At 40.1% G+C, this 25165-nt stretch overlaps 1 protein-coding gene across 1 annotated transcript in view; it reads right to left on the minus strand.

The window, feature by feature from the left end:
- MCTP2 (multiple C2 and transmembrane domain containing 2) overlaps positions 1-25165 on the minus strand; it is a 117938-nt gene that overhangs the window by 35196 nt on the left and 57577 nt on the right. Inside the window, exons 14-18 of the mRNA XM_041469302.1 lie at positions 23437-23539; positions 21679-21781; positions 12578-12679; positions 11580-11654; positions 10677-10796 (exon numbers count right to left, since the gene is read on the minus strand). Coding sequence (XP_041325236.1) covers positions 10677-10796; positions 11580-11654; positions 12578-12679; positions 21679-21781; positions 23437-23539 — 503 coding nt within the window. The remainder of the gene's footprint in view (positions 1-10676; positions 10797-11579; positions 11655-12577; positions 12680-21678; positions 21782-23436; positions 23540-25165) is intronic.

Consider the following 25165-nt stretch of genomic DNA (forward strand, 5'->3'; position numbering starts at 1 on the left):
AAATGACAAAAAGGTCACATATACCCAGTATATTTAAAAACAAGCAAGCCTTCAAAGTCAAAGTGTAATGCAGTTATTTCTAATCTGAACAAACAATAGAATGCATCTAATGAAAGCTGACAATTGGCTTTGATACAGAGATGTGCTGCTCTTCTCTTCCATTAAAAGATGAAAGCTGAAGGGAAGTACAGAAGACAGCGACTTCTCCCAAAACAAAAGTAGAAAGTTCTGAACCTGAGCTAGCAAAGTAGTTAAAGGCTGTTTTAGTGAAGACTTTTGCTCACCTTTGGCACTCATCTCTCAGTAAACATGCTGACTTTACACGGGTAATTCTAAAGGTAAAATAAATCAGCATATTAGACTGGTACAAAACACTACCTGTTTTACATATTTATTAACACTTCTCAAAATCACAGCACTACCTTTAAAAAAGAAAACACATAGAAAAACACCAAAAGAAACCAGCTAAGCTTGACTACAGCGTGGATGCCACAATTAAGAATAACAGATTTAATTTTCATGGAGTTGTGGGGGAAGAGATCAAAACTCTATTGATGTTATTGGTAGCAGTGCAAACCTTTACTGTGGAAGCAGTGAAACTTATACATAATTAATAGTAAAGATTTTTTTTTTTTTAAATCAGATTTCTGGGATTTTGCAGTCATCCCACTTCTCCCCATTTACTTCCAACTGAACAAAAAAAGTAATAATGTAAGGGACATGCTCTGATTTAAGGTATTTTTACTATTACTGCTATCCTCAAACAACCCAAGAACTTTCTGGTTACTTAAGAATTACCTCGAAGTTAAAGCACATCTTAGTTGCTAATAAAGAAAAGTTAAATGAGAACAGGCTTTTTAAAAAAGTGTATTTTCTCTGCAGCTTCTCTACTAATCTCTTTTTATTTCAGAACTTGTAAAGGATCCAGCTCTTTCTTATTTAAAATTAAAAAAAAGCCCGACAAGCAAACGCCTTAAGAGAAATCCCTCAAGGTGTATCTGTCTCCATCATAAAACCAAATGTTGCATTACCTTCAAATAGGAAATTTCTTCCAGTTGTCACGATTTCTGCAACTAGTGTTACATTAGCACTGAGAGAAAGGGTGAATTAAATTAAAAATAAAATAGTTCAAGCAAGAGAAAGAAAACCTGCCAGAAAAATCTGACAAAAGCTTGAATGCCATAGCTGGCTCATTCCTGAGGGTCCATCGCCATCTACAGGCTTTTCCTCCTCTCAGAAAACCTGATCATTCTATTCACACAGGATTTTTGCCCAAAACGAGGATGTAGAATTTCAACTGATGTTAAATAACACAGGTTTACTGAAGCTAATGGAGTTATAGTTATTTAATCCACCTACAGATGTGTCTCTACTTATTCCCTCATTTTGAAAGAATAAAAACTTCCTCTATGCTTCAGGGGAATGCAGTGTTGATCTAAGCCTACATTTGTGTTTAAAAAAAAAAAAATCTACATTTTTAAAACTAAAAGGAAAAAAAAAACCTGAAAGGTGTGTTCCACCAATGACATGGGCAATAATAGTCAATGTCTACAATTTTCCTGTAAAACTGAGTTCTCTAAAGTACTTTCTAAAAGGTGTCAGGTCAAAGTAATGTGAATAATGAAACAAACCCAAGCAGATGCTGACTGAAAGAAAATCAATACACCTGTGGCTCTGGGGGGAAAAAAGAGCACATGAAGTATAAGAATTTTTAATTTTAATGGAATTTTCGCTTCCTTATACATACACCTTTTTCATCCTAGATGCCATGGGTTTCCTGCCTTTTTTGTTTGTTTGTTTGGGCTGAGCCGTATGTTTTTCCCATACAGCTTGCAGAGTCTAAATCCATGCCAACTTCGGGAATTTTACAAATAAGCTTCTCAAATTCTGGTATTTCCAATAGTGGTGGGTAAGTAGCTTCTGTCTCACACTCCTGTTTAATGAGTCTCACGCAGATGCAACATTCATTCAACTCAGAATACTAATTTCATCTTTGTTTATGCAATTTCTAGTCTATGAATAAAGTGAACTTTCAGAAAAAGCACCAGGCAAATTGGGAAAATGAAAATGACTGAATCCTGACAAAAATGGAAAAATCAACTCTTTAGGATCAGATAAGGTAGCAAATTATTGCAGATAAATTTCTTTTGGTTTTCAACCTGCCACTCAATTCAGAAGAATTACAAGTCAGAATCTTGTGATAAAAATCAAAAATTCAGAAGATACCCATGGGTTTTAATCTGAAGTTTCTGTAAAGAATTTAAGACTGGAAAAATAAATACAGCACAAGAGAAAAGCAGCTTTCAGGTAGTGGGCACATCAGCCTTGTCCAAATTTTTTGTGGCAAATTCCTAAAGTCAGAACAGAGGTTTGTAAGATAACCATAAAAATCATGAGCTAAATTGACCTTTGACATAATCCAAGTTTTGTAATTTTGTTGGGAGTAAAGGAACCAGTGCTGCCTTGCTGGAGAGAGAATTTATTTCACCTTTTCTAAAACAGGTAAATAATAGCCAAAGGTTAAAAAAAAAATCGAATGCTAATGTGTGATTACTCTCACAGTTGGGAGAACACAGAATATCTGCTAGTGAGGTGTTAGATACAGGAGTTCAGCGGTGTTAAATGTACAAATAAACCCAGCAACAGGCAAGAGTATTATTTTACTGTGCTGAGCAAAGCAAAATAAATACAAGGCATGTAAAAATAAATAGGAAAAGTACAAAATAGCACAAGATCAACAACAATCTTTTGCAAAACTTCAAGACTTCGAAAGACATAAGGCATTATATATGGAGGAAAAAATTTAAAACAAAAGTAAAAAAAAAAATTAAAAGGCTTCGTAAATCAAACGAAAAGTACAACACAATATAGCAAACTCCAGCCAGACCACAAAGAGGGTTTGCTCTTCATAAACATCAGATCAGGCAGCTAAAATTATTACCAAAGCTCTCTTGTAACTGTCACCTGTGGTGGGTATAATTACAGGCTACTGCTGCAAGCACGCCCACGTCATATGGCAATAAAAGGACCTACAGCTTGCCAAGACCAGGCAGACAATGGAGAACACACACCACCTGACGAGAGCCCAAAAAGATCAGCCAGGGAGACTAATAAAAGTGACAGCTTCGAAACAAATGACAAAGCTTCAACCACAAAAAAAAAATAAAAGAAAAAAAAGGTGATATCAAATTAGCTGGAAATGCAAGCACTGAGCAGAGTTCTCCAACAGGTTGTAACTTGAGCACAAAGGGAGGAAGAAGGATTTGTGGATGCCTTTAGTTCAGGTTTTAGCTAGAAACAGCCCTTTTTCATTTGCCTTTTTATTTTTTTTAATTACATAAAACGTTCCCACATTTGACCTTGGCTTTGTGGGCTGTCATTAAATAGCCAAAGAGATGAAAACTACATTTCCAGTCTGGTGTGGGAGACTGACAGACACACGTATCTATTCAGCTATCTTAGCACCAACACCTTCCAGGGATAAATCCACACACTATAACAAAGCTGAATTTCTTTCTCGTCATCTCAATCCTCAGCTGGATGCCTGCATACACGTTCCTGCTGATCAGCTGCACAGAGGCTCATCCTACATCAGGACTGCAGTTTTACCCAAATACTTGGACCACAGAGTTGAACACACACAGCCAAGGTATTAAAAGGCTTTATCATCAATTAAACCCAACAAAATGCAATTAAAGAGTGAGAGGCAATGATTTGGGGTGTCTCTCATTGCCAGGGCTAAGGGAATCATTTTGATGTGATGCATTCAAGTTTTGAGTACATGACACAGAAAGCCTCAAAAATATCAGCACAGCATAATTTAAGAGGAAGATCCCCAACCCCAAAATCAAGGGAATTCCTATACAGGGTAAATGCCTTGTTAAGCACACGCAGAGGAAATGACTCCTCAGATGCAAAACACAGTTTTGCTTTTATTTTTATTTTGGAACATTTCACTGGTAAGAAGCAAATGCCCAAAACTCCTGAGCTGGAACATAAGGCCGTCCATCTTTTTCAGAGTTAAAAGGGATATTTGTACTGGTCTTTGCTCAGCTCCATCTCACCCTGACTCCAAAGCTTCAAACTCTGCTTTTTAAATCCTGTTTATTGTGTTGTCAAGGCTCAAAGTGGTTATTTCCCTATTAACTTTGTCCTTGTTTGTTCTTGCATTTTTGAAAGAGCTGGAAATAACATGTGTTTACTTTGCTGTGTGTCTCTCAGCATCGTCAATATCACTGTTGCTATTCCAGGAATTTTAACTGCTGCAGCAAAGCAAAGTCTGGGATCTCGAGCTTAAATCGTACTCCCCCTCAACCATGGAAGAGTAATAGTGGAAATGTAAAAAATTGCAGGGGAAAAGGGTGAAACAAACCATCCCCTTTAATTGTCTGGAGAAGCCTGTTTCTCATCCGAGCAGCCACTTGTGTCAGGTATCGTGCTCCTGACAGCTTTGCTCCAGCGCTGGTGCGTTTGCACAGGCACTGCCACGAGCAGCCAGAGGGAAGCAGGATGTAAACGTTTCCTCCTTCATTAGGAAAATACTTCTATTGGGATATAACAGCCTGAAATAAAAACACACCTCTCCCTTCCAGCCTTTCCACCAGAGTTCAAGACCACGATTTTAAAGATGTGCCTTTGCCCGGGATTTGCGGAGGAAAAAGGAGGAAGAAATGTTGGGGGCTCTGAAGAATTACTTACTAGGTGAAATTCCTGAAACCTGCTTCTTGCTGCTCCTCCAGCACCAGCTCTAGCCTGAACATGAACGAATTTCTGTAGCAGGGATCTTTTACAGCTCCCCTATTTAAATAGAAACTGCCTTCCTTCCTTTGCCGACTGCTTCTTTAAAACTGCAGCAAAACACAAGCTGCAAATGGGCTGAGAACAGCCCTCAGCAAAAGCTCTACAGTAAAGCGGATGTAAAGACCATCTCTTTTGCATTAATACTTTTTTCCTTCTTTTTTTTTAAAGTTTTTTTCTTCTTCCAAGTTCCCTATTCAGTGTTTGAAGAATACTCATTCTTCTCTCTTTAGGATTACATCTATTCATTTTATTTAGCTTTTTAATGTGGAGACATTTTAATCTACCCTTACTTTAATGCTGTTCCCGAATAGTTTGGGAACAATGATTTATATTTCATCTTCAGCTGTGAGGATAAAAAAAAAAAGGCGGGGGGGGAACAGAAAAAAGACTATACCCTTCTCATCAGTTACACATGTAGGCAAGGCAGGGTGGTTTGTGTTTTGTATCAGGGAGCTGCTTGTTCAAAATTAGCAGACCATCCACAGGGAAAATAAGAAATATTTTAGGGAAGCTCATGTGAGAGCACATCTTACTTCCCCACCCTACAGAAGAGTGAGTTATTACCACCTATTGGTAAATACTCATTTAAATTAAACCTCTCCCCTCTGCTTGGTTGGCCAGAGGTGCAAGAGAGGTTTGGTGACTCAAGTCTCTATCTTATTCCAGAGCTGCTAGTGGTCTCCCTTCTCCATAGATTTCTCATGTTCCCTGTGAAACTTTCATCCCAAGAATTTCCTCTTATTGATCTATAACTCCCCTCCCATCAAGGAAAAAAAAATACAACAAAATAAATCACTGTGTTGCAAAACAATGCAGGAGTTAAATTGGATGTTTTACCCGTATATTGTTGTCATGTCCAGGGTTGAATTATGCTCAGTACAACCAGGGCTGGAACATTTTGTGCTTTGCTCGAGAAAGCCAAACCATAACATGCAGGAGACACTTGTCCACATACAGAATGAGAGATTTACCCCAAGTAAACTCCAGAAGGCTCAGATTTTGAGTTAACAAATATCATTCCTGAGGGGATAAAGAACATTTCCCTCTTACTGATAGGCAATTAGCAATTTTAGAGGACACTGTCAACAAGCCAATGGCCTTTTGCCCGCAGTTCATCACTATAAATATAGCCCAGCTCAACAGGGATCAAAAATTGTTCATGTCTAATAAGATGATTGGTATCTTCTCTCTGAGATGAGTTTAGCTGGGCTCAGATCCAGCTGCTGTATCAGGAGCTGAAGTGGCAGAGTGCTCCATCACACGCCCTGCAGAGATGCCCAGACGTTCACAGGCTGCAGGCTCTGTCCTCTCTCTCTCTGTCACTGCCCCAGGTCAGACCCAAAGCAAACTGGCAGAGCAGTGCACACCCCTGCAGCCTCACCCAGCCAGCCCTGGGGCTCCTCAGCCTTCCAAGCTCCCACAGCCCAAGGAGCCAGTGCCCAAAACCAGGCATCCTCGACCTCCCTCTGGGTTTAAAGAGCTTTGGAGATCTCAACCCCAAGAGTTCCCTCACTCTTGCATCAGCCAGCTTTCTGGAAAGCCCAAAGTGCTCCAAAATGACCCCATGCCTGTCATTTTTCCCAGCTGCCCACCATTAAATAGCTGCAGAGAGTTTGACCAGAAGCCCCACATTTCCAACACATAATGCTGCATCACCACACGCTCCTACCTTTCCTCCCAGCACTAAAACATCATAAAATAATTAGAAGACACAGCACAATGTCACTGCAAAATAAATAAATAAATAAATACTGCTTGTGCCTGCTGCATCCCTTGTCTGGCTGGCCCCTGCTGCCAGCAAGAGCTGAGCTGGAAAAATCATTCCCACCTGTCCCCACCCTGGCAGCAGCCTGGATCAGCAAGAAGCCTGAACTTGATAGAGTGGGAAATGCTGTCAGTGCAAATGAAGTATCCTGGCATGGGTGAGTGTGCAGGGACCCTGAAGGAATCCAGCAGCAGCACTGCCAGCCACACCAGAGGTGCTCTGGTGGCTGGTTTCCCATCGTTTGCCTGATCCTGTCAACGTCTCTTGCAACTATCATACAAACTTTAAAAATATATATATATGATAGTAAAAATTCCAGTCAATATATCCTTTTAATTCGCACCAGCTTATATTTTTTAATGCAATTACTGTAATTTCATTAAATGGCATAATTACCATTAATGCAGAGAAAACTGTCAATAGAAGGTGTAATTATGTTGTATAAAATCACAAGCACAATGTGCAATGATGCATAATTCCTCATGAAAATCATTGTGACTAAAATTAACTTTTAAATATTTTAAAAATACATATAATACAGTAAGAATGATTTGGTTATTACAGACTTCACTTCCACAACCAGCAAAGGGGGAGCAGAGCAGGCAGGGAGTGTTTGCATACAGAAGAAAGGTTCAAAAATTTGGCTTAAATGTGCAACAGGAAGGTCAGAAGACAAGTTTTTGTATGCATGAGTGGGAAAAACAAACAGGTTATAATCAGACATAAAAGCTGAGTTGTGAGCAGACATTCCCCCAGGCACATTACAGGACACAACTCCAGCTTTTGGACACCAGTGATGCTGTGTGGAAGTGATGTCTCAATGGAGAAAAGTGTGGTGAGGAAGGAGTGAGGGGGACCAGGCTAAAAGTACAACACTGAGACTGCAAACTGGTAGAAAATTGTCCAAGGTAGGATATGGAGTGTGTCAGGCACACCAGAAGGGCCATACAGGGATGTACTGGACTATGTGTCCAGTATCTTCAAAATAAAGACCTTTTTGTGATGTATGTTTCAATCAACGCACAACATACTGGATTGAATACAGAGATAACTATACCAGGATTAAACAGAAAGGGATGTTTGAAGGTCTTTTTGGTCTTAAAAGTCTACAAATTCCCCCCAAGCCTTGAACTGACGGAGAAGAATACAAAAAGTGCTTAAAGGTATCTCTTGGTATATGAACACTGTCAACTCTACAGGCAACATTTTTCACATGGGATATTCCCAGGCAGACACAACCATGCGTGATCATTTTTAACACCAGACCAGTGAAGAGAGGCAAACTATGAAGAACCCAGAAATTCTATGTGTGACCCTTTCCTCTGACCCAGGATGTTTTCTCTAGTTGTGCAACACTATTTCCACCAAACCCTTTCTGCACAGGGCAAACATCACCAAAAGTGAAAATCTGCTCTTCATCTCACCTCCCTTTCAACCCTCTTTACTAAACCCTCTTTACTAAACCTCTAAGCTTGAAAAAAAATCTGATTTTACACGTGCTTCAGCAGAGCCCAGTGTCCTCTGTGCCTATACAATTAACTCAGATGAAAAATCATCAGATTAAAAGCACAGAACGCTGATGAAAAATGTGATTACATTTTTATAGCACAAAAAAATTCATCTACTCACATGTTCTTGGACTATCTCCTCTCACCATTACATCTTAATAAAGAAATTTAGCCTGGGATGATGAATCTTATAAATGAGGAAACAGAGTGAGAGCATTTTTCTCATTCACTTGTGTCCTGCCTGTGCTGTCCTCTGTTTCCTCCCTCTTTACCTGCTCCTCTTTTTCTCTTACACCCCCAAAAGCAGCTGATGTCCTTGTCACACACACAAGCTGAGCACTAATGGGGAGGGAAGACTGAAACAGGAAGGTGAAAGATTCTATGTCCTTGGCTATTGCTGTCCTCTGACAGCCTCACAAATATTTTATCTGTCTGGCAGTGGGTTTTGTCTGATTGTTGAAGAAAACAAGGCTCTCATGATTGCACTGCCTGCTTGTCTTCCCCCTCCTGCCTCACTTCATTCCCCCTTGGAAGAAGGGGCATGGGTTACCTGTAGAGGGAAACCAAGGGAAATACCAGATCAAAATGGTAATTGCCAGGGGCCTGAGGGACATCATCTGTAAGGCAAAATAATTTTTAAAAACCACATTTTTCTAGTTTGAGGGCCTAACTGGCATCGAACCCAATAAAGGGTTTCATGAGCACAGCTGAAAAATGGGTAGAGAAGCTTTGTGCATCCTCCTCACCTCATCTTTTAACCAGCACATGAGGAGTGGATTTTCCACACAGACTGGGCAGAGAGGGATGCTGCACCTACTGTGCTGTGCGTATTTTCAATACTATGAACACTCACGCTGGAAATAGTGAGAGAGAGAGAGAGATATATAATTAGCATTTCATTTTTAGTGCCAGAGCTGAATTATCTCCATGTGAGAAAAATCAGATAGACTTAAATTTTGGGTTGTAGAAGAAGCCTGTGGTAATTATTCTTAGAGTTGAGTATTTTTATTCCTTTCCCATTACCCACTTCCTTTCAGGAAACCAGGAGTATTATGGTATCCAGTAAAGATGCTATCAACCTGTAACTTGTAACCTGCTCATACTCTTTTTCACTGGGAATAAATTCCTTTTTCTGCAGACCCATTTTCCCACCTTCTTTTCTGCCTCTCCATCTCTTCAAAACTTTTCCTAGGTTTGGAAAACTGAACTTGACAGCTGTACTTCACAAGCACCTTGGTGGAAAAGAGCCATCCTTTTAAATATGTGCTTAGATTCCTGCTGGACAGTGATGGTAGGACATGGACACTGGGATTTTACCCTCTCTTTCCAGCCCCAGCATGAACAGCTACCTGATTCCCTTGGACACAATCACAGAACTCTTTTGCACAGCCACTCTCACTTCAGTGAGGTACCAATCACTCTGCTCTCCAGCCATTAAATATATATAATATATATAATATCTACTGAATGAGCTTCAAGAAACAGGAAGACAAAAAATTAGAGAAAAGACCCTCTTCATCCTACCCACTCATCTGTGCGAGCCATCCCTCTGACCTACAGGGTGAGGACAGCTCCTCTGCCCTTATTCTGAAGCTTCTTTCAATCAGGATTGGTCTAATTTACCCATCTGTGGCAAATACACTGAAGGGTTTTCCTTAAAAAATCCTTTAAGTATGTTACAATTCACAGACAGAAAATGCAGGAGAAAATCTTAGCAATGTGGATGTTATATTGCTTAATAAACACTCAACTCAAAAACTTTTTTTCTGCATGCTGGACCACCACAAAATGATTTTTGCAACCTTTAATGGCACGCCAAACATTTCAAGCATGAAGAAAATGTCACACCGCAGAATAAAGAGCAGGCAAAATCTTTTTGTGCCTGAATGGATTATGAGAAAACTGCAAATGGGGTGTTTACTACCAAGAGGAAAAAGGAGAGAGATGAAAAGCGGGATAGGCAGGTGGAGAACTTGGCTTTTGGTTTGCAGAGCGCCGTAGAACTTGCTGACCAGCCTTCTCCTATTTTTTTCTTTCAAACAATGTATTATTACAGTCAAGAGAATAAGTTTGCAACAAGCAATGCCAACACAGGCAGAGCAGGAATTGATAACCTGCAGTGAAGTGATGCCTCACTGCAATGGAAGATGGAAGGCACAAAACCCATCAGCTCACTGCACCACTGACATCAAAAGCATCTCCCTACATCAGCCTCTTGGCCACCACCCCCTGCCTTTCCTACCCCCCAGCTGCCATGTTGCAAATTAAAAATAATTCAAAATCCCAGAGTCGCCACACAGTTACAGCCTGTGCGTGGCGGCATCACCCACCACAGGCATGGGCATCCCCAGAGCTCGGTGCAGGAGGTGAATACCTCTGCTCCCAGCCAGGAAAGGCTGCTCCTGAAGGTCTCATTCCCATCCCCACCAGGCCCAGTGTGGCCCAAGCTGCCCTGCAGCCAAAAACAGCAACAACAGCCAACGAGAAAGGGCTTCGTGCTGGTGGGGAGGAAGGCACGGGAACACTGATGGGGAGGAAGGCACGGGAACACTCCAGATCCTACATCACTCAGCCCCATGCAATAAAAGAAGAAATCCACTTACCACAAATGCTATCAGGCTCTTCACCGTGGACTCCCAGAGAAAGCAGCTCCAAAGGAATTGTATTGTATTCCATATTGCCATGGTGATTTTTTTCACGCGATCAACATTTCTTGATAAGATCTGATAAATATTGAGTGGGAGGAGAGGAGGAGAAGAGGAGTTTAATCAAACACACTAATATTCTACTATTGCTTCAGAAAAAGGGATAATTTAGGCTACAAACGCATGCCAGGGTACATATTACAAATAAAGCCTCTATTTCAGACACATTCGCCAGCTACTGTCTGCTTTCTGATTACACCCAAACCTTCCAGATTTTCCTCATCTCTTACAAAAAAAAAAAAAAAAAAAGGCACAAACTGATGCCAAAACTAAATAAAACAGTTAAACAAACCTACCTTTATCGTCATTCAATTCTTAAAATACATCAGTGTCTCAGGGAAAGGGACAGAGAGAATGTAGTCTGCTCCTCTATTCTACATGTTTTGGACTAATCCATAGAAATAAATAGGGATTTTTAGACTTATAATAAGGCCTCTTGATTTTAAAAAGAATAATGGCCATTGTTCATAAATCCTGTGGACTTTTTACATAAGGAATTTAGCCTTTCTTCACAAAGAATGGAATAAGGCTCTCATTGAGCTTTAAGTGCTGCGAAGTGTGCAAAATCCACAGCTATCATTTTCCCCAGTCTGAAGCACAAAGCAGAACTACTGATGCAAGCCAGATCAGAAAGCAATTTCATGTTAACACAAACAAACCTTTTAATATATACAGAAATACACTGAATTTACATGTGTTCAGCATTTTATGCATAAATAGGTTTTGTTCTTGCAACTGTGCTACAGCAATTCAAATCTTTCCAAAACAGATGCAAAAGCTTAGCCCAGACCCAATTTTCACCTTTTTAGAAAATTTGCGGTTCTCCTCAGTAAAGCGCTTTTCTCGGGGCTTGAATGTTCTAATACTTGCTTTTATCTAGAAAGAAAAAATTTAAAAAAATAAGACCATGTAGTTTTAAAGGAGTTGTTTCATTTTCATAGCATCAGGAAGATCAGGAATTTCAGCATCTCTCAATCTTTCCAGACTCTGTGACATAGGAGTTGCTTTTAACACATTTTTGCTACAGTGAGGATGGTGAGGCACTGACCTCAGGCTGGCCAGAAAGAGTGGATGCCTCATCCCTGGCAACATTCATGTGGGCAGGGTTCAGACCAACCTGGTGTAGGGAAAGGTGCCCCTGCCCATGGCAGGACAGGGTGAATGGGATGGGCTTTAGGATCCCTTGGAAACCAAACCATTCTATGATTCCGTGCTAAGGAAAATGCAGACAAGTTAAATTGGGCAAGGCTGGACTCACTTGAGCAGGAGCAGAGCTGTGGCACAGCCCCCAGTGCCCTTAATAAATAGGAGTTAAACTCAGTAAAAGACTGGAGGGCATAAAGGATTGAGACTGACTCAGCCACCTAAAAACTAAGCACTGTGTCCATGCCTCATTAATTTTCCTGTCAACACCCTGGGAAGAGAACATCCTGGGTCAGCTTTTTAGGGGAGAACTAGGTATTAAAAGTAATGTATAATAAAATGAACCTGAAGCCCTTTTTTGGCTGTTGCAATAGAAGCCCTGGCTGCAGCAATCAGCACCTCCTTCCTAAGGTGCTTGCGGTTATTTGTCCCTCCAGAAATGCCCCTTCTCTGTCCCATCCACCTGGAGGGGCCACAGGGATAGTCCAAATCTTCCTCACTCACAGCATCAAACATCCCTCCATCACCAGATGCAATGGGGACAGGACTTTTCTGGCTTGGCTCCTGGTTTTAAAAGCATCACCTCCACCCTCGTCCTTGCAGATCTGCACTTTTCTTACACCAGTGATATGCAAAAAGAAAATACTTCGACTTACAGGATTAAATAGGACATCCAGCTCCAAGTAAATTACTCCTTTTGAAGCACGTTCCAAGTCTTTATTCTTCAGTGTGTAACAACTTTGTTTACCATTTCTAATCTATAGTTTGGGTAGGGAGGGGAGAAAAAGCATCAATATTTTCCTGGCTGTAACCCTCAACATAATTTAAAGACACTGAAAACAAATAAATAAATAATTATAACTCAAGCACAAAAGAATATAAAATAAAAACTTCTCCCAAACCCTGATAACATACTCAGATCCTGAAATACAAAACAACTGTTGGATTAGAGACCTATAAAATTGCAGATTAAATCTCTTATGGTCCAACTTTAATTTTCAGACCTTGTACTTTATAGTAGAGCATTGCACGTAATAAACAGTCTGAAAATTCTGCCCTGGAAGCCAGTGAGTTGATGGGAAGTAATCAGCCTCTGTTATTACAAGTTTAAAATGGGATTTTTCTTCCAAAGTTTAGGAAAAGAGCCACAAACAACAACTTTACCTACCTATTGCACACTCCAGTACACGAAACCACTTCTTAATGCTTAGTTTATTGCAACGTTATCAAATTATTACCCAGCAAACAAATGCAATCCAAAGAAATGAATCAGCTGAAGTGGAGCGAATGCTAATGTAACAAATGTTCAAAATTAACTAATTCATGTAAAAGACTTCTCCCCCCACCCCACCCCTGAATTTCAATACCACTTCTCTGCTCTGATCAACGCGTTGGCCCTATCTCATTAAGCATCTATTAAAAAAAAAAAACAACCAGCCCAAAACCAAAATACCTTCCTTGCCATTTTGTAAACTATTTGGCTCAAAGCAAAAGCATTCTCTCCTCAAAAATGATGGCAGAAATGTATTTATTACACACAGTGGGATATGTATTGATTAAACATTTGGCTTTTTAGGAAGCAGACCAGTTAATTCTAAACAGCAGTAACATAAAAAACTGCAGCTTACCAAAAAGCTATATTGAGGGGCTGTAATGATCAAAGATTAAAGATAACGGAGGAAATTTGGGGGCATGAAATTGCAACCATATTTAAAATGGCTATTGCTGCTCTGGCATTTAGAAGAGGCGCTCATATAAACCATGGTAGAAATGAGTAAGGAAAAAAAAAAAAAGGTGTAATAGGAACAAAGTGATTTCACAAGACAAGGGAAAGGTCACTTTCTTTCCCAATGCTGCTCCACTCTTTCTATACCAAAACAGCTTGTCAAATGATAGATGGGATTTCTGCCTATGGGTTGAAAGGGAAGAGGGATCTCACAAGGACCAACTCTGCATCCTCAGTGGTGTAGAGCCAGGAACTCCAGCTATTTCTTATTTTCTCACCCAAAGCTCTACAGTTACAGAGACCTATGTGGAATTCATTTAATACTAATAAATAAAAGCAATAACACTAAACCGATCACAAGGCACCTCTGCTTTCACCACAAGACAGCACACACAGTGCTGGAGCTGGCAGCAAAGGATGCTGCAGGAAAGGGGCAGGTAAAAAAACATTTTGCAGTCCTGCAGGCTCAAAGCAGAAGAGCTGCCAAAGTGATTAAACCCTTTTCTAGGGCCAAATGGACTGGCATCAGAAGGTCCTTGGGCCAAATGCCACATGCAGCATTGTCAACCCATCACAAAGGTTTCTGCTCTCTCACCAGTTTGCTTTTCCCTCCTTCAAAAAAAGGCCAAAAAAATTGAATTTACTGAATGAAAATAAAATTTTGTTTGGAAAATAGTGCTTTTGTTAAATTTTACAAATTAAAGGATAAATGGTTTTACTGATGGCAGGAATACTGAGACAGAAGGATTTGGTTTGAGGTCCTTGGTGCAAGCAGCAACAGGTTTAGCCTGAGCTTTGATTCATGGATTCTGCTGTGAAAGGACAGAATGTACTTTATTTCCAGCGTGTCTGCAGAAATGCAGATGTCCAGTATATATCACAATATCCTAATTCTGGATTCCCCATGGTTATTCATTGTGGAGCTGAATTTCCTTGGATTTCAGGTACATATACTTCTCATCACATTTCAGCCAGTTACACCAGAAGCAACAGATAGTGGGAAAGCCTCTTTATATTCTTTGGGATATATTTCTTTCTTACATCTTTCAAGAGCACAACCCACAAGGAAAAGAAATGTGACACAGAGCTAAATTGATAGAAAAAGAAAAAATAAATGTTTCTGAGTATTTGAGCCAGATACTGTGGTGTTCTGTGCTCAAAAAAAAAATGCTTTGGGGAAAAGACTCTTCATTTTAAGAGCTGGAGCTGAATCAAACATTTTGGGTGTGTCTGCAGGTGTTTTCAAACAGTAAGTTTTAAATCAGCAACAAGTAATTTCCACCTCTGTATTTGTAAATAGGGGTTGCTTGGGAAACTTCTTGAATGGTGTCATTGTTATTGTTGCTGCTATTCTTAAATTGAACAGGGCAGAAAGTAATGCAGTGCAAATAAAGTTTTAGAGTCAGATTTATTTCGCATATTTAATTCTAAGTGTTCAAACTGTCTGGAAAAAAGGTGTGCAAGTATAACGCAAGCTAGGACTAAACATTCATACAGATATTTTAGCTTCAGACTTTCTTTAGAGGGAAAAAAGCACAAGAGAAGAATGGCAGGCTATGAAATGGCCTGTCTCCACTGCATTTTCATTTGGATAAAAAGGAAAAAAAACTGAAAAAGAAGCCAAACAAAAGACTTCTTTGCAGTTTTGGCACTGTGCTAGGGCAGCGTGGTTCAACAAAAGGTACAGGGTAATTTTAAGACCCATGACTGCATGGATTACACTGCTGGCATGTTTCAACTGTGCCCACAAGAAAACATGTAAAAGAGCCTTAAATACTCCTCATTTTCATTGCATCCTGTTCTTGGGGCAGATTCTGTTCAGCTTCTCCCCCAACTTGAGAGACAGACAGTTATAATAATTTCATTTTGCATCTATTTCTTTCTGCTCTCTGGGTACTTTCCCCCAGTCTCTGCTGTCCCCAAAGACTGCTGAAATGCTTTCTCCAGCTGTGGAGAAGAGCAGCCAGAGCTGGGGTCGTGGGATGAACCTCAGTGTCAGAAAGATCAGGTTTCTTCTGTCACCCAGACACCTTTCGCTACAAACCTGATGATGTCACATGGATTTGTCTAAATGAGTGGTTCTGATAACTGCATCTAAAACAGCTTAATATCTACTTATGGGAAAAAGAAGGGAAAGGAATATTTAAAATAAATGTGAAAATATCTGCAGGTAAGCACCTTAAAGAGACATAATCAATATTATTCCTTTATTGATGATGCGTTATATCCTCACTGAATACTAATGCCTGCATTCTCTGAAAGCTTCTTAATAGCTTGCTGGGGCTCAAGCACCAAGCAGGACTGCCCATAACCCTGGGATTAACACCAGGACAGCAGTGCCTACCACACCCACATGCTGCATTTTGCAAGGTCACCATCAGAAACATAGTCTGGATTTTCATCCCATGGGAATTTCTGATATTTGGGGCACTTCCCTCGTCTGAATCAACACAGAAGGACAAAACCACATCCATATTTTCACAGAAAGACCTGTATATTCTATATCACATTCCTTCTCCATACAGGGCCACGAAAAGGAAACTATCAGTTGGAAGACAAGCTGAAATCCTTTTTTGCAATAAATATTTCAACCTACAGAGGTATTTGAGGCAAAACACTCCCTGAAGTTGCCTCTAACTGAAGGAAATGTTGAGGTACATGAGACCACCATCCAGTCAAGGTCCAAAGTGCACCAGGTTCCTCTCAAATGAATGAATATATTTGCTAAACTCTTCACACAGATGTCCCCAGTAAAACAAATGTGACTAAACACAGTATTGATGTAGCCAGCCAATGCTAAATCTATTAAGCAACAACCTTCTGACCGCTTGGGAATTTTAATGAAATAGCAAAAGCCAAGATTGATATGACACAAAACACGGAGAAGACAGGACCCTTACGCAGCAAAGTGTGTTTTTTCATTGCTCTTGTCTTAAAGAAATATGGTTTAGAGGCTTTTTTTTTACATTGATTTTAAGAAAACTTCACTCTGTATCCAGCTTTGATGCAGATTCAATGTCATATATTGATGACCTGACAGAAGAATGCTGGGTTAAACCTCTGTACATCAACAACTGTGACGTGTGGAGAGGGTAATGGCTACTCTCCAAGGGTAATTCATCTAAAGCATTTGGGACCTCTGATATTCCTGCTTGAGCTCATTGCTGATGCACAATGTCATCCCATTTGCCCTGCATAACATAAAGCTGTCTTGTAATAGACACACACCTCCCCTTATCAAAGGACGAATTTCCCCAGGAAAAGACGAAAGCAAGCCACGTATTTGATCGACCTGCATGTGAATAAAGAGGGTTTTGTTCCTCCCCAGTCTTGCCACGTGCACCAAACCAATTTTGTACAAAATGCTTGTTCCTTCATCCCAAAAGTCTTTATGCCAAACACTTCACTTTGAATAACCTTCTGTGGGATCCGAAGAGGAATGGAGATTTGGGTTTTTGGCAGAGGACTGCTATCCAAAGACCAAAGAGATATGGAGCTGATGGACTGAAAGAACGCAGGCAGGGCTTTCATAGGAGGGCTTCGAGCCAGTCTGAGGAGGAGCTGAAAACCCTGGAGTACAAGGATCCTAGGTGATACTTGAGACAACCTCCCTGCTGGTACTGTTTCAGTGAGCAGCAAGTGGCTGGGAGAGAATCTAATGTCAGCAACAAGATGTTGTTTTCCCTGGAAGAGAGGTGGGGGATTTTTCCCCATTCCAAAAATCCTGGTTCATGATCAGGATAAAAGTCAGAACAGATAGCACACTTCACAGCTGCCTCCATTGCATAAACACAGCAATTTGACTTTTCTCAAACTCTAAAACTTTCTCCTGGAAAGGACTGTGCACTTATGGTCAAGTGCTAAGTAAGTGCAACCATCAGGTGTCTGCTCTCTGAATCCAGGCCATCCTTTAGACAATCAAGCTTGCCAAAGGCACACTCCCTGTTTTCAGTGCATCGTTGGCTACTGACCTTGCCTGGCACTTGAGAATATTTCATAGACCTCTTCCTGTTGGCTGGAAAAAACGGGTGCAGCTGAGGACTACTCTGACCTGATAATCCAGCAGATAAAAAACATTCCATTCTGCTCTACAACTTCTCACTCAAAGGCCTTTCTACATGAGGATATTTGATATACTCTGCTTTCAATTTCATTGAAGCACACTATATGCTCCCATGTCTCTAATAACTTGCAGCCTTCTAGGAGATAGGAGTCTCTTGAAGCAGAGGAAAAAAGACAGACCCTCACAAAGACACACGGTTGCCTTTACTAAGATCTAGGACACAAAGGAACACAGAGACAGAAAGGACTTCTTTGATAATTAGTTCAAGTCCCCCAGAACCTACAAAACTTCTAAAACCTATCAAACTTCTTTCTTCAAGTAATAAAGTTTTTGCCCTACTTCTCCGTTGCCCAGGTTCTTCTCCAGTTTCTGGCACACAAGCTTGCTCTGCTCAGGGCTCGTGGGCTTCCCTTTCACTCCCCACACCCCAAAATCTCCCTCCCAGCCCAAGGCTAGGCCAGGCCATGCTCTATGGATCACCTCTGGCAAGAGAAAGATCCATTTTGCTGGATACTGTGGTAGCACTGAACTGTTTCTTTTCTAGTGTAAATTGTGAATGTGGCTGACCAGAGCAGTGCTTGAGATGAGGTCTCACACTTGCTTTAGAGGAGTAATTTGACAAAAAGTACACAAGAAAAAAAGTACAACAGGTTGATCAACATGGAAAAGTTAAAGCTAAACTACAAACTTCTCCCTTTGTCTCCAAATTCAGTTTATTGCTCACAAAATGTGCATTTATCCAATTCTGCTTTATCACCTCTACCAGAATGTGAAGTTTGTAGCTATATTCACCATTGGGCACCTTAAAACTCTTCTTATGCTGCCCAGCTTTTTATTTTTCTTATGTGGTTCCTGTAATAACCCTACATCACAGTCAAGGATGAACGGAAAGAATACATAATTTCACCATCCCTGAATTTTTGTGCTGTAAGGTTATTCCTGTGTTAATGTGATGATGAGGGTGTAGTCATGTTTGCAAAATGCCAGTGTGGGACTACTGAACACATTTAACCCAAAATTCAGTGTGATATTAATTAAACATTTGATATCCCTCCAACAAATACTTTACTAAAGGCAATTTTTCATTAAGGAAATAATCTAGTCATCCATGAACAATTCCTGAAGTAAACTTACTTCATGTGCTGACAGCTCACAAGTCAAACTTGTGCATTTTTAACAGGAAAAAAGAATGGCAAAAGCACATCTATTTTCAAAAGACAATTCAATGCCAGGCAAATATTAGGTCTGATTACATACAGAAATTAAATCTATATGGTTGTGAGGCTTCCTTGAGTCTTTAACTTTTGTTCTCTTTTAGTATATTTATCTAAAGGTTCAAAGTATACATTCAAAGTTACAGTCAAAATGACAACATACATTGAAATTCCTATTTGAGGAAAAAGAGCTTAGAAAATTACAGTTCTCTGTCTGAGCAGACCAAGTTAATAGGTGCAAAATGGTTTTAATCAGAAGCAGAGATGAGTATATTTACACTAGATTTGACTGAAATAGGAGGCAGAGAAGTTTGGATGGGAAGGAAGAAGATCAGTTGGCAAGGGAAAGCATAAACAATTTTTATTTTATTTTTTTTGTCCCAAACCTTGGACACAGAAAAACCTACACTGAATAGTTTGGACATTACCACACACACACACTCCTCTCCTCTGCCTTGTTACATGCTTCCTAAGGGATACTTGACAAATGCCTATAAAATCAACAGAAAATCCAAATCTAACATCTTCTCACTGTGAGCCCACACAGCCTGCTGCCGATCATGCAGGCCATTTGGCAAGCACTGGGTCTGCAGGAGAGCAGCTGCTCCAGCCACTCTCTTCCAGTAACATCAGAGATACGAGGACTTGGGGAGAAATTAACAAAGTGATCAAAAATGGAATAAAAGATGTTAAGAGGTTTTTCCTCCCTGTAAACATCAAATAATCCTTCATGCCCAACTGACTCTAATATTATTCTAAAATAGAAGATATTGACAACTCAAGCTACAAAAATAGATGAACAATCTAAAATATCCACAAAAAGATCACGCAGTTTTAGGGAAGAGCATTGTAAAGCTCACAACAGCGTGTGGGCCACTGAGAGCTCAGTATTTACTCCTCAGATCCTTCATATCCACAGATTGCTGGGCTTCTCCTGTTTCAGACCCCAGTGTGAGCAGCACAGGGTGGATGAAAGCATATACACTTTTGTGAAGAGATTCAGAAGCCACATTGGTTTTAATTCACATATACAAGAAATACATTTATTTAGACAAAATCACAACAAAACTGGAGCGTATAGACCTATTTCCCTACTACTGTAAAGCATTCTTTAGTTTGGGATCATATCCTCAAAGTCAGTTCAAGAGTTTTCTGGGCAGTTTGCTATTTATTTGGAAATACCAAATATTTCAGTCCCTCTCTCTGATCTTGACTGGCCCCTTACTGAAATTGTGCTGATGCTGTGAGGCTTATATGGCCTGCCTTGATCAGATGGGACCTTTGCTTTCCCTCTAGAAATCTCCCATTTCTCCAGTCTCTGCTGGGACAGAGCCTCACAAACCCATCACTGTCCTTCCTGCAGCAGCCAATCTCTAAAACTCAAAGACAAACTCTTGCCTCAACCCTGGAAGATGTGTGCCAGCCTTTCTGCAGAGGTGAATCTGCTTTCACAGGGATGTTTCAAAACAAGACTGCAATTTTGTACTGTGCAGTTTCAATCAGGATCCACCATCTGCCTATTTGAGAGTGCTATTACCCACGGCATCACACTGAGCATTACTGAAAGCATCTCACCACAGCCTGTGCTGATGTGGTTATCTATGGAAAGCATAAATGTCATCATAGAATACCCTGACTTGAAAGGGACCCACAAGGATCCTGGAGTCCAACTTCTGCACAGGACAACCCAGAGAATCACACAGCGTGTTTGTACAACAAATCATCACCTCACACTCCTGCGCAGGGCTCAACTGAACAAATATCTGTCACGACATCCCCTCGGCACAGGGAACTCCTGCAGAGCATCACTGCCTCCCAATTCACAGCAAACCCCATGCTTACAGCTAAATGTGTTTACACAACTTGCCTAATATGACACAAGAGTCCCATGATGTTTCAAGCCTCATCTACTAATTGATTTAATAAGTCACAGCCTAGAAAGTTCTTCCTACACGTTACTGTAAAAACTACCAGAACCTTCTGTGACACTGCACATACACATGGAGCTGTTTACGTCCTCTTGATCCGGTTTGCTCGCTAATACTACCAGTCTTGTTTCAAAATTAAATCAGTCTTACCAAACACAAAGCTGCTTTTCCCCCATTCCTCTATTAAAGTCTTTTAATGATCCTTTCATGTTCCACTCTCTTTAGCTTGGCCTTTTTTTGGCTGTTTCTGAAAAAGCTTCAACTCTCCTTAATCTCCAGAGCAACCACTTTCCCCTGAGCTCGCTTTGTTTCCAGTTTTGATTTTACACTCCCATGGTAGCGCTCACTCCTCACGTATTTGTTTACAGAACAAAAGCCACCAGTCTTTAAAAGCACTGTGGAGTGGAAAACACCCCTTTTAGGTAATTTCATTCAGCCATGCCAATAACAACAGCTATCTCTACTCAATCCGACTGCGATGTGCAATTACTTTCTTGGAGTAAAAAGAAGCAAGACAGAACAAGGACAGGCTTAAAATGTCACCTTCAGAAGATGATGTGGAAACACACAGAACAACTCAATTATGTTCTCCGACCTACGTGGCACTGATGAAGTAGAGACATTTCTGCAGTTTGCTTTCCAATCAACCAAATTTGTACTAAGATGGGTGGACAATGCTTGTTACACTAAGGAGAACTATAAACACTGCCACCTAAGGCAGGTATAGATCACAAAACCTGTTTAAATCTGTGGGGTTTTGTGCTAAGGGGGGAAAAAGGCAACGTATTCCCAGCCAACCATGATACATGTGGTAAAGGTAACTTACAGACAGCAAAGGGATGGCAACTTTTCCAAGGAAATCAGGGGGTTTGTCTCCATCTTCATCAAACACTGTCACTTCCAGAACATCATGAATATCTTTAATAGGGCTGGAACAAAAAAATGCAGACACATAAAAAATAATATTCAATACACATACACACAGTCTCCTCCACAAAGATCTGAGACTGGTGTTGTACTAATTAAGTCTGTATTACCTTGGGGTATATAACTAGCATTTAATTAAATTCCCCCCCAAAATGAATCAAGTGATGGGCATTCCCCAAGCTTTTCCCTCACATTTCAGTTGCATAACTAGGTCCAGACAGTGACTTTTTGGTATTTTTGTATTGGTGATGCTATCAATGTAAAACTCAGCTCTCCAACAGAGAATGCTGGTGCTGGAAGAGGTCAAGGGCTGAATTCAAACCCAAGTTTCATTGCATTAAAACTGCACAGTGACACACACAGGTAAGTGTGTTGCAGAAAACCTGGATATAATGGGGACGGCTTTGTAGTGGTACTGAAAGGTCCAGCTAAAATGGACTCATCCACCCAAAACAATCCACACTGCCCCAAAATAAATCTAAATCATCAATAGCTTTTAAGGGGCTTAATTAATTTCTTTTTTAATGGACAAAAATCTAAGGAGAGATGCGAGTGCCTGACTGGCTCTGCAGATTTGGTGCTGGGACCAGCCAGGCAACATTAGTAAGAAAGTTAGAGAAAGTCCATAGCTGACATTTCTGAGACCCACAGGAAGTACAGACACAAACTTTCTTTTTAAATAAAATAAATTTGGATTGCTTTTGGATTTATTTTGCTGGCTGAACATCCGACAAGACTCATCTGCTGGCACAGTCTCAGAAAAAACAGTCATGAGTGGAAGCTTCTTGAGAACAAAGTATGAGAAAGGACACCAAGACACAAGTATTCAGCTGCACCCCTGAATTAAACAGAAATACAGCAAAGTATTTCTATTAAAGAAATCAGATAGTTTTTCTTGTGTTCTCATCCAGCCTAGTATTTATGAATGTTGCTTTAGCAAGAAGTTCATAATTTTCAAACTGTTCTTCCAGTGGACAGATGCAAATGTCAAAAATGCTTCACTGCCACCCTTTGCACAGACTGCTGCAGTCTTGGGAGACATTTATCTCACTCACTTATTCACAGAAATCTTTGTCAGCATAAAGCAAGATTTAAAAATTGGGCTGCCTAAAAGCAATACCAAAATTATTACTTATATTATTAATAAAGTGACAAATAAAATAATACCGTGATTTCCATAAAAATTTAAGCATCTAATTTGGAGCATTTGACTAGTTTAAATTCAGAAGACAGACCAACACCAACATGAGCTCTAATTCTCTGCTTACTCCAAACTAAACAAGGATTCCACCAAGGTTCAGTGAAACATATTTTATTTTAAGTTATGGAAAATGTAGGCGTGAGTATCTGGTCTCAACTTTCTGTTACATTATCTCTTGGATCAAACTATGACTCCATTATGTCTAGTCATGATTCTTCCTATAAATATCACAGTAATTTTTCTTTTAATGACTTCTATTAATAAACTCCATGCAAGAACTAGTAAAAGGCAAAAGGCTTTAATTAAGTTATATTTGAGATTTCTCCAACATCCTCTCTGACTATGAAAAAAATGACATATCTTAAACTTGACCTTTGCATTTTCCCAAAGTCAATAGCTTTCCTAGTTAAGCTGATAAGTGGAGTTGCTGCATGGTTTCCAAAGCAATCCACTTACAATGTGAAAACTTTGTTCCACTCTGGGTTGAGGTTCTTGTAAACGGTGTGTGTTTGAAGCATGTCATTTCCCAGCTCCAAGACACAGAAAGGATCACTTTTGCCTAGGGAAAGGAAAGGAAAATTAAGTGGACCAGTTATGGTATTTAGTATGCACACTCTTTCTTTGCAGCCCTTGCAGGGTGGAGGAAGTGACTCGTTAAATAAAATTAGATCCATTAAAGCAAGTGTGAAGTGTCCCGTTCTGTGGAATGACTTGCCCAAAAAAATTGCATCTCTGATCATTCCCAGTTCTGGAAACTCCAACACTTACCTTACAGCTCACTCAGGAGGCTTCACTGTAATACCTGAAATCTAAGACCTTGAGTGAATCATCCCTCAGTCCTTACAGCAAGAAAGATCTGTTCATGGTGACAATGACTCAGCTGCGCTTAGGAAAGCAGCGCCATTGCTCAGAGCCAGGGAAGGAGCAGCGCTGCAGTTCCACTCCCTGTTTGATCCTCTGCTTAGAGCCTGTGGTCTTCTTCAGTTGATTACAGGATTAAGTATCCACATCATGAGAAAAGAAGCACAACACTGACTGAAATCAGAAGTATTTCTTCAATTAGTTCCATGTGAGCAAGTCCTTGAAGCAATGAAGGCTCTACACTGTGCCACAGTTTAAACAAAACCCAACATCAACTGGAGAATCCATGCATGATCCAAGTATTGTACTTACAGCCAACAGAGTAAACCCCCCACAACAAAACAAAACAAAACCAACAAAAAAAAAAAAAAAAAAAAAAAAAAAGGCAGAAAAACTCCTCCTCTCTAAAGAAGGATGTCAACATGGAATCTATTAGGTGAACACATGTTTGCTAATGTATTTTTTGATCACTCACATTAAATGAATTTGTAGTTTTACCAACTCATTGCAGCTCAGCAGTTTCCTTTGTGAGCAGAGTGGCCCCTTATCAGCATGTCTGGCTCAGCATCTGATTTAATCTCATCTCCAATGATCATGTACAACTCAGCCACAGACACTCCAGCCTAACTTCTATGTAGTCAACTAAATATGTCAGCAATGTAGGGATTTAGATATCAGACAAACAAGCTATTTAAGCAAAAGCTGTCCTTTTCTAAATCCTTATTTTCTGTATTATTAATGCAGAGCTTTTAAGGGTCTTACTCTCAGAAGTTTATAAACTAAACAGGAATCTTTTAAGTATGTAAACAGTGGGTATTAACTAGTCAATATTGGTAAAGTTTAAAGACCATGTGTATTACTGGAATCTATTTGTCTTCTCCTTTTCAGCTTACATGCCCATTCCCTGATAAGTGTGGAAAATGCATGTAGCCTTTCAGAGAAACTGCTTGAAATGCAAACTGGTATATGCCAAAAACAATCCCACTGTATAATTTGGTATTCTGAATGCTATTTTTTGGTCAGTGAGCAAATGCAGTGTTTGAGAAGAACTCTCATGCGTACACAGAAAACATCCAACAAAGCAGAAAAAGTCACTTCCACATCAACAGAACTATTATCTAGGAATATAAAAGTATGGAAGGCTCAAACTGGGCTAGCTGTGGGTGAAGAGCTTCTACATATATGATACAGCTGTCTGGAAGCCAGCCCAAAAATTTATGTCCAAGAGTAAAATATGGATTTCCAGGATACTGTTCGAAACCAAAGCAGATAGTGTATGTTTTCTGATCACTATTATTACAGCAGAATAAAAACTTGCAATTAA

This window comes from Pyrgilauda ruficollis, unplaced genomic scaffold (genome assembly GCF_017590135.1).
Source record: "Pyrgilauda ruficollis isolate IOZ18807 unplaced genomic scaffold, ASM1759013v1 scaffold23, whole genome shotgun sequence".
NCBI lineage: Eukaryota > Metazoa > Chordata > Aves > Passeriformes > Passeridae > Pyrgilauda > Pyrgilauda ruficollis.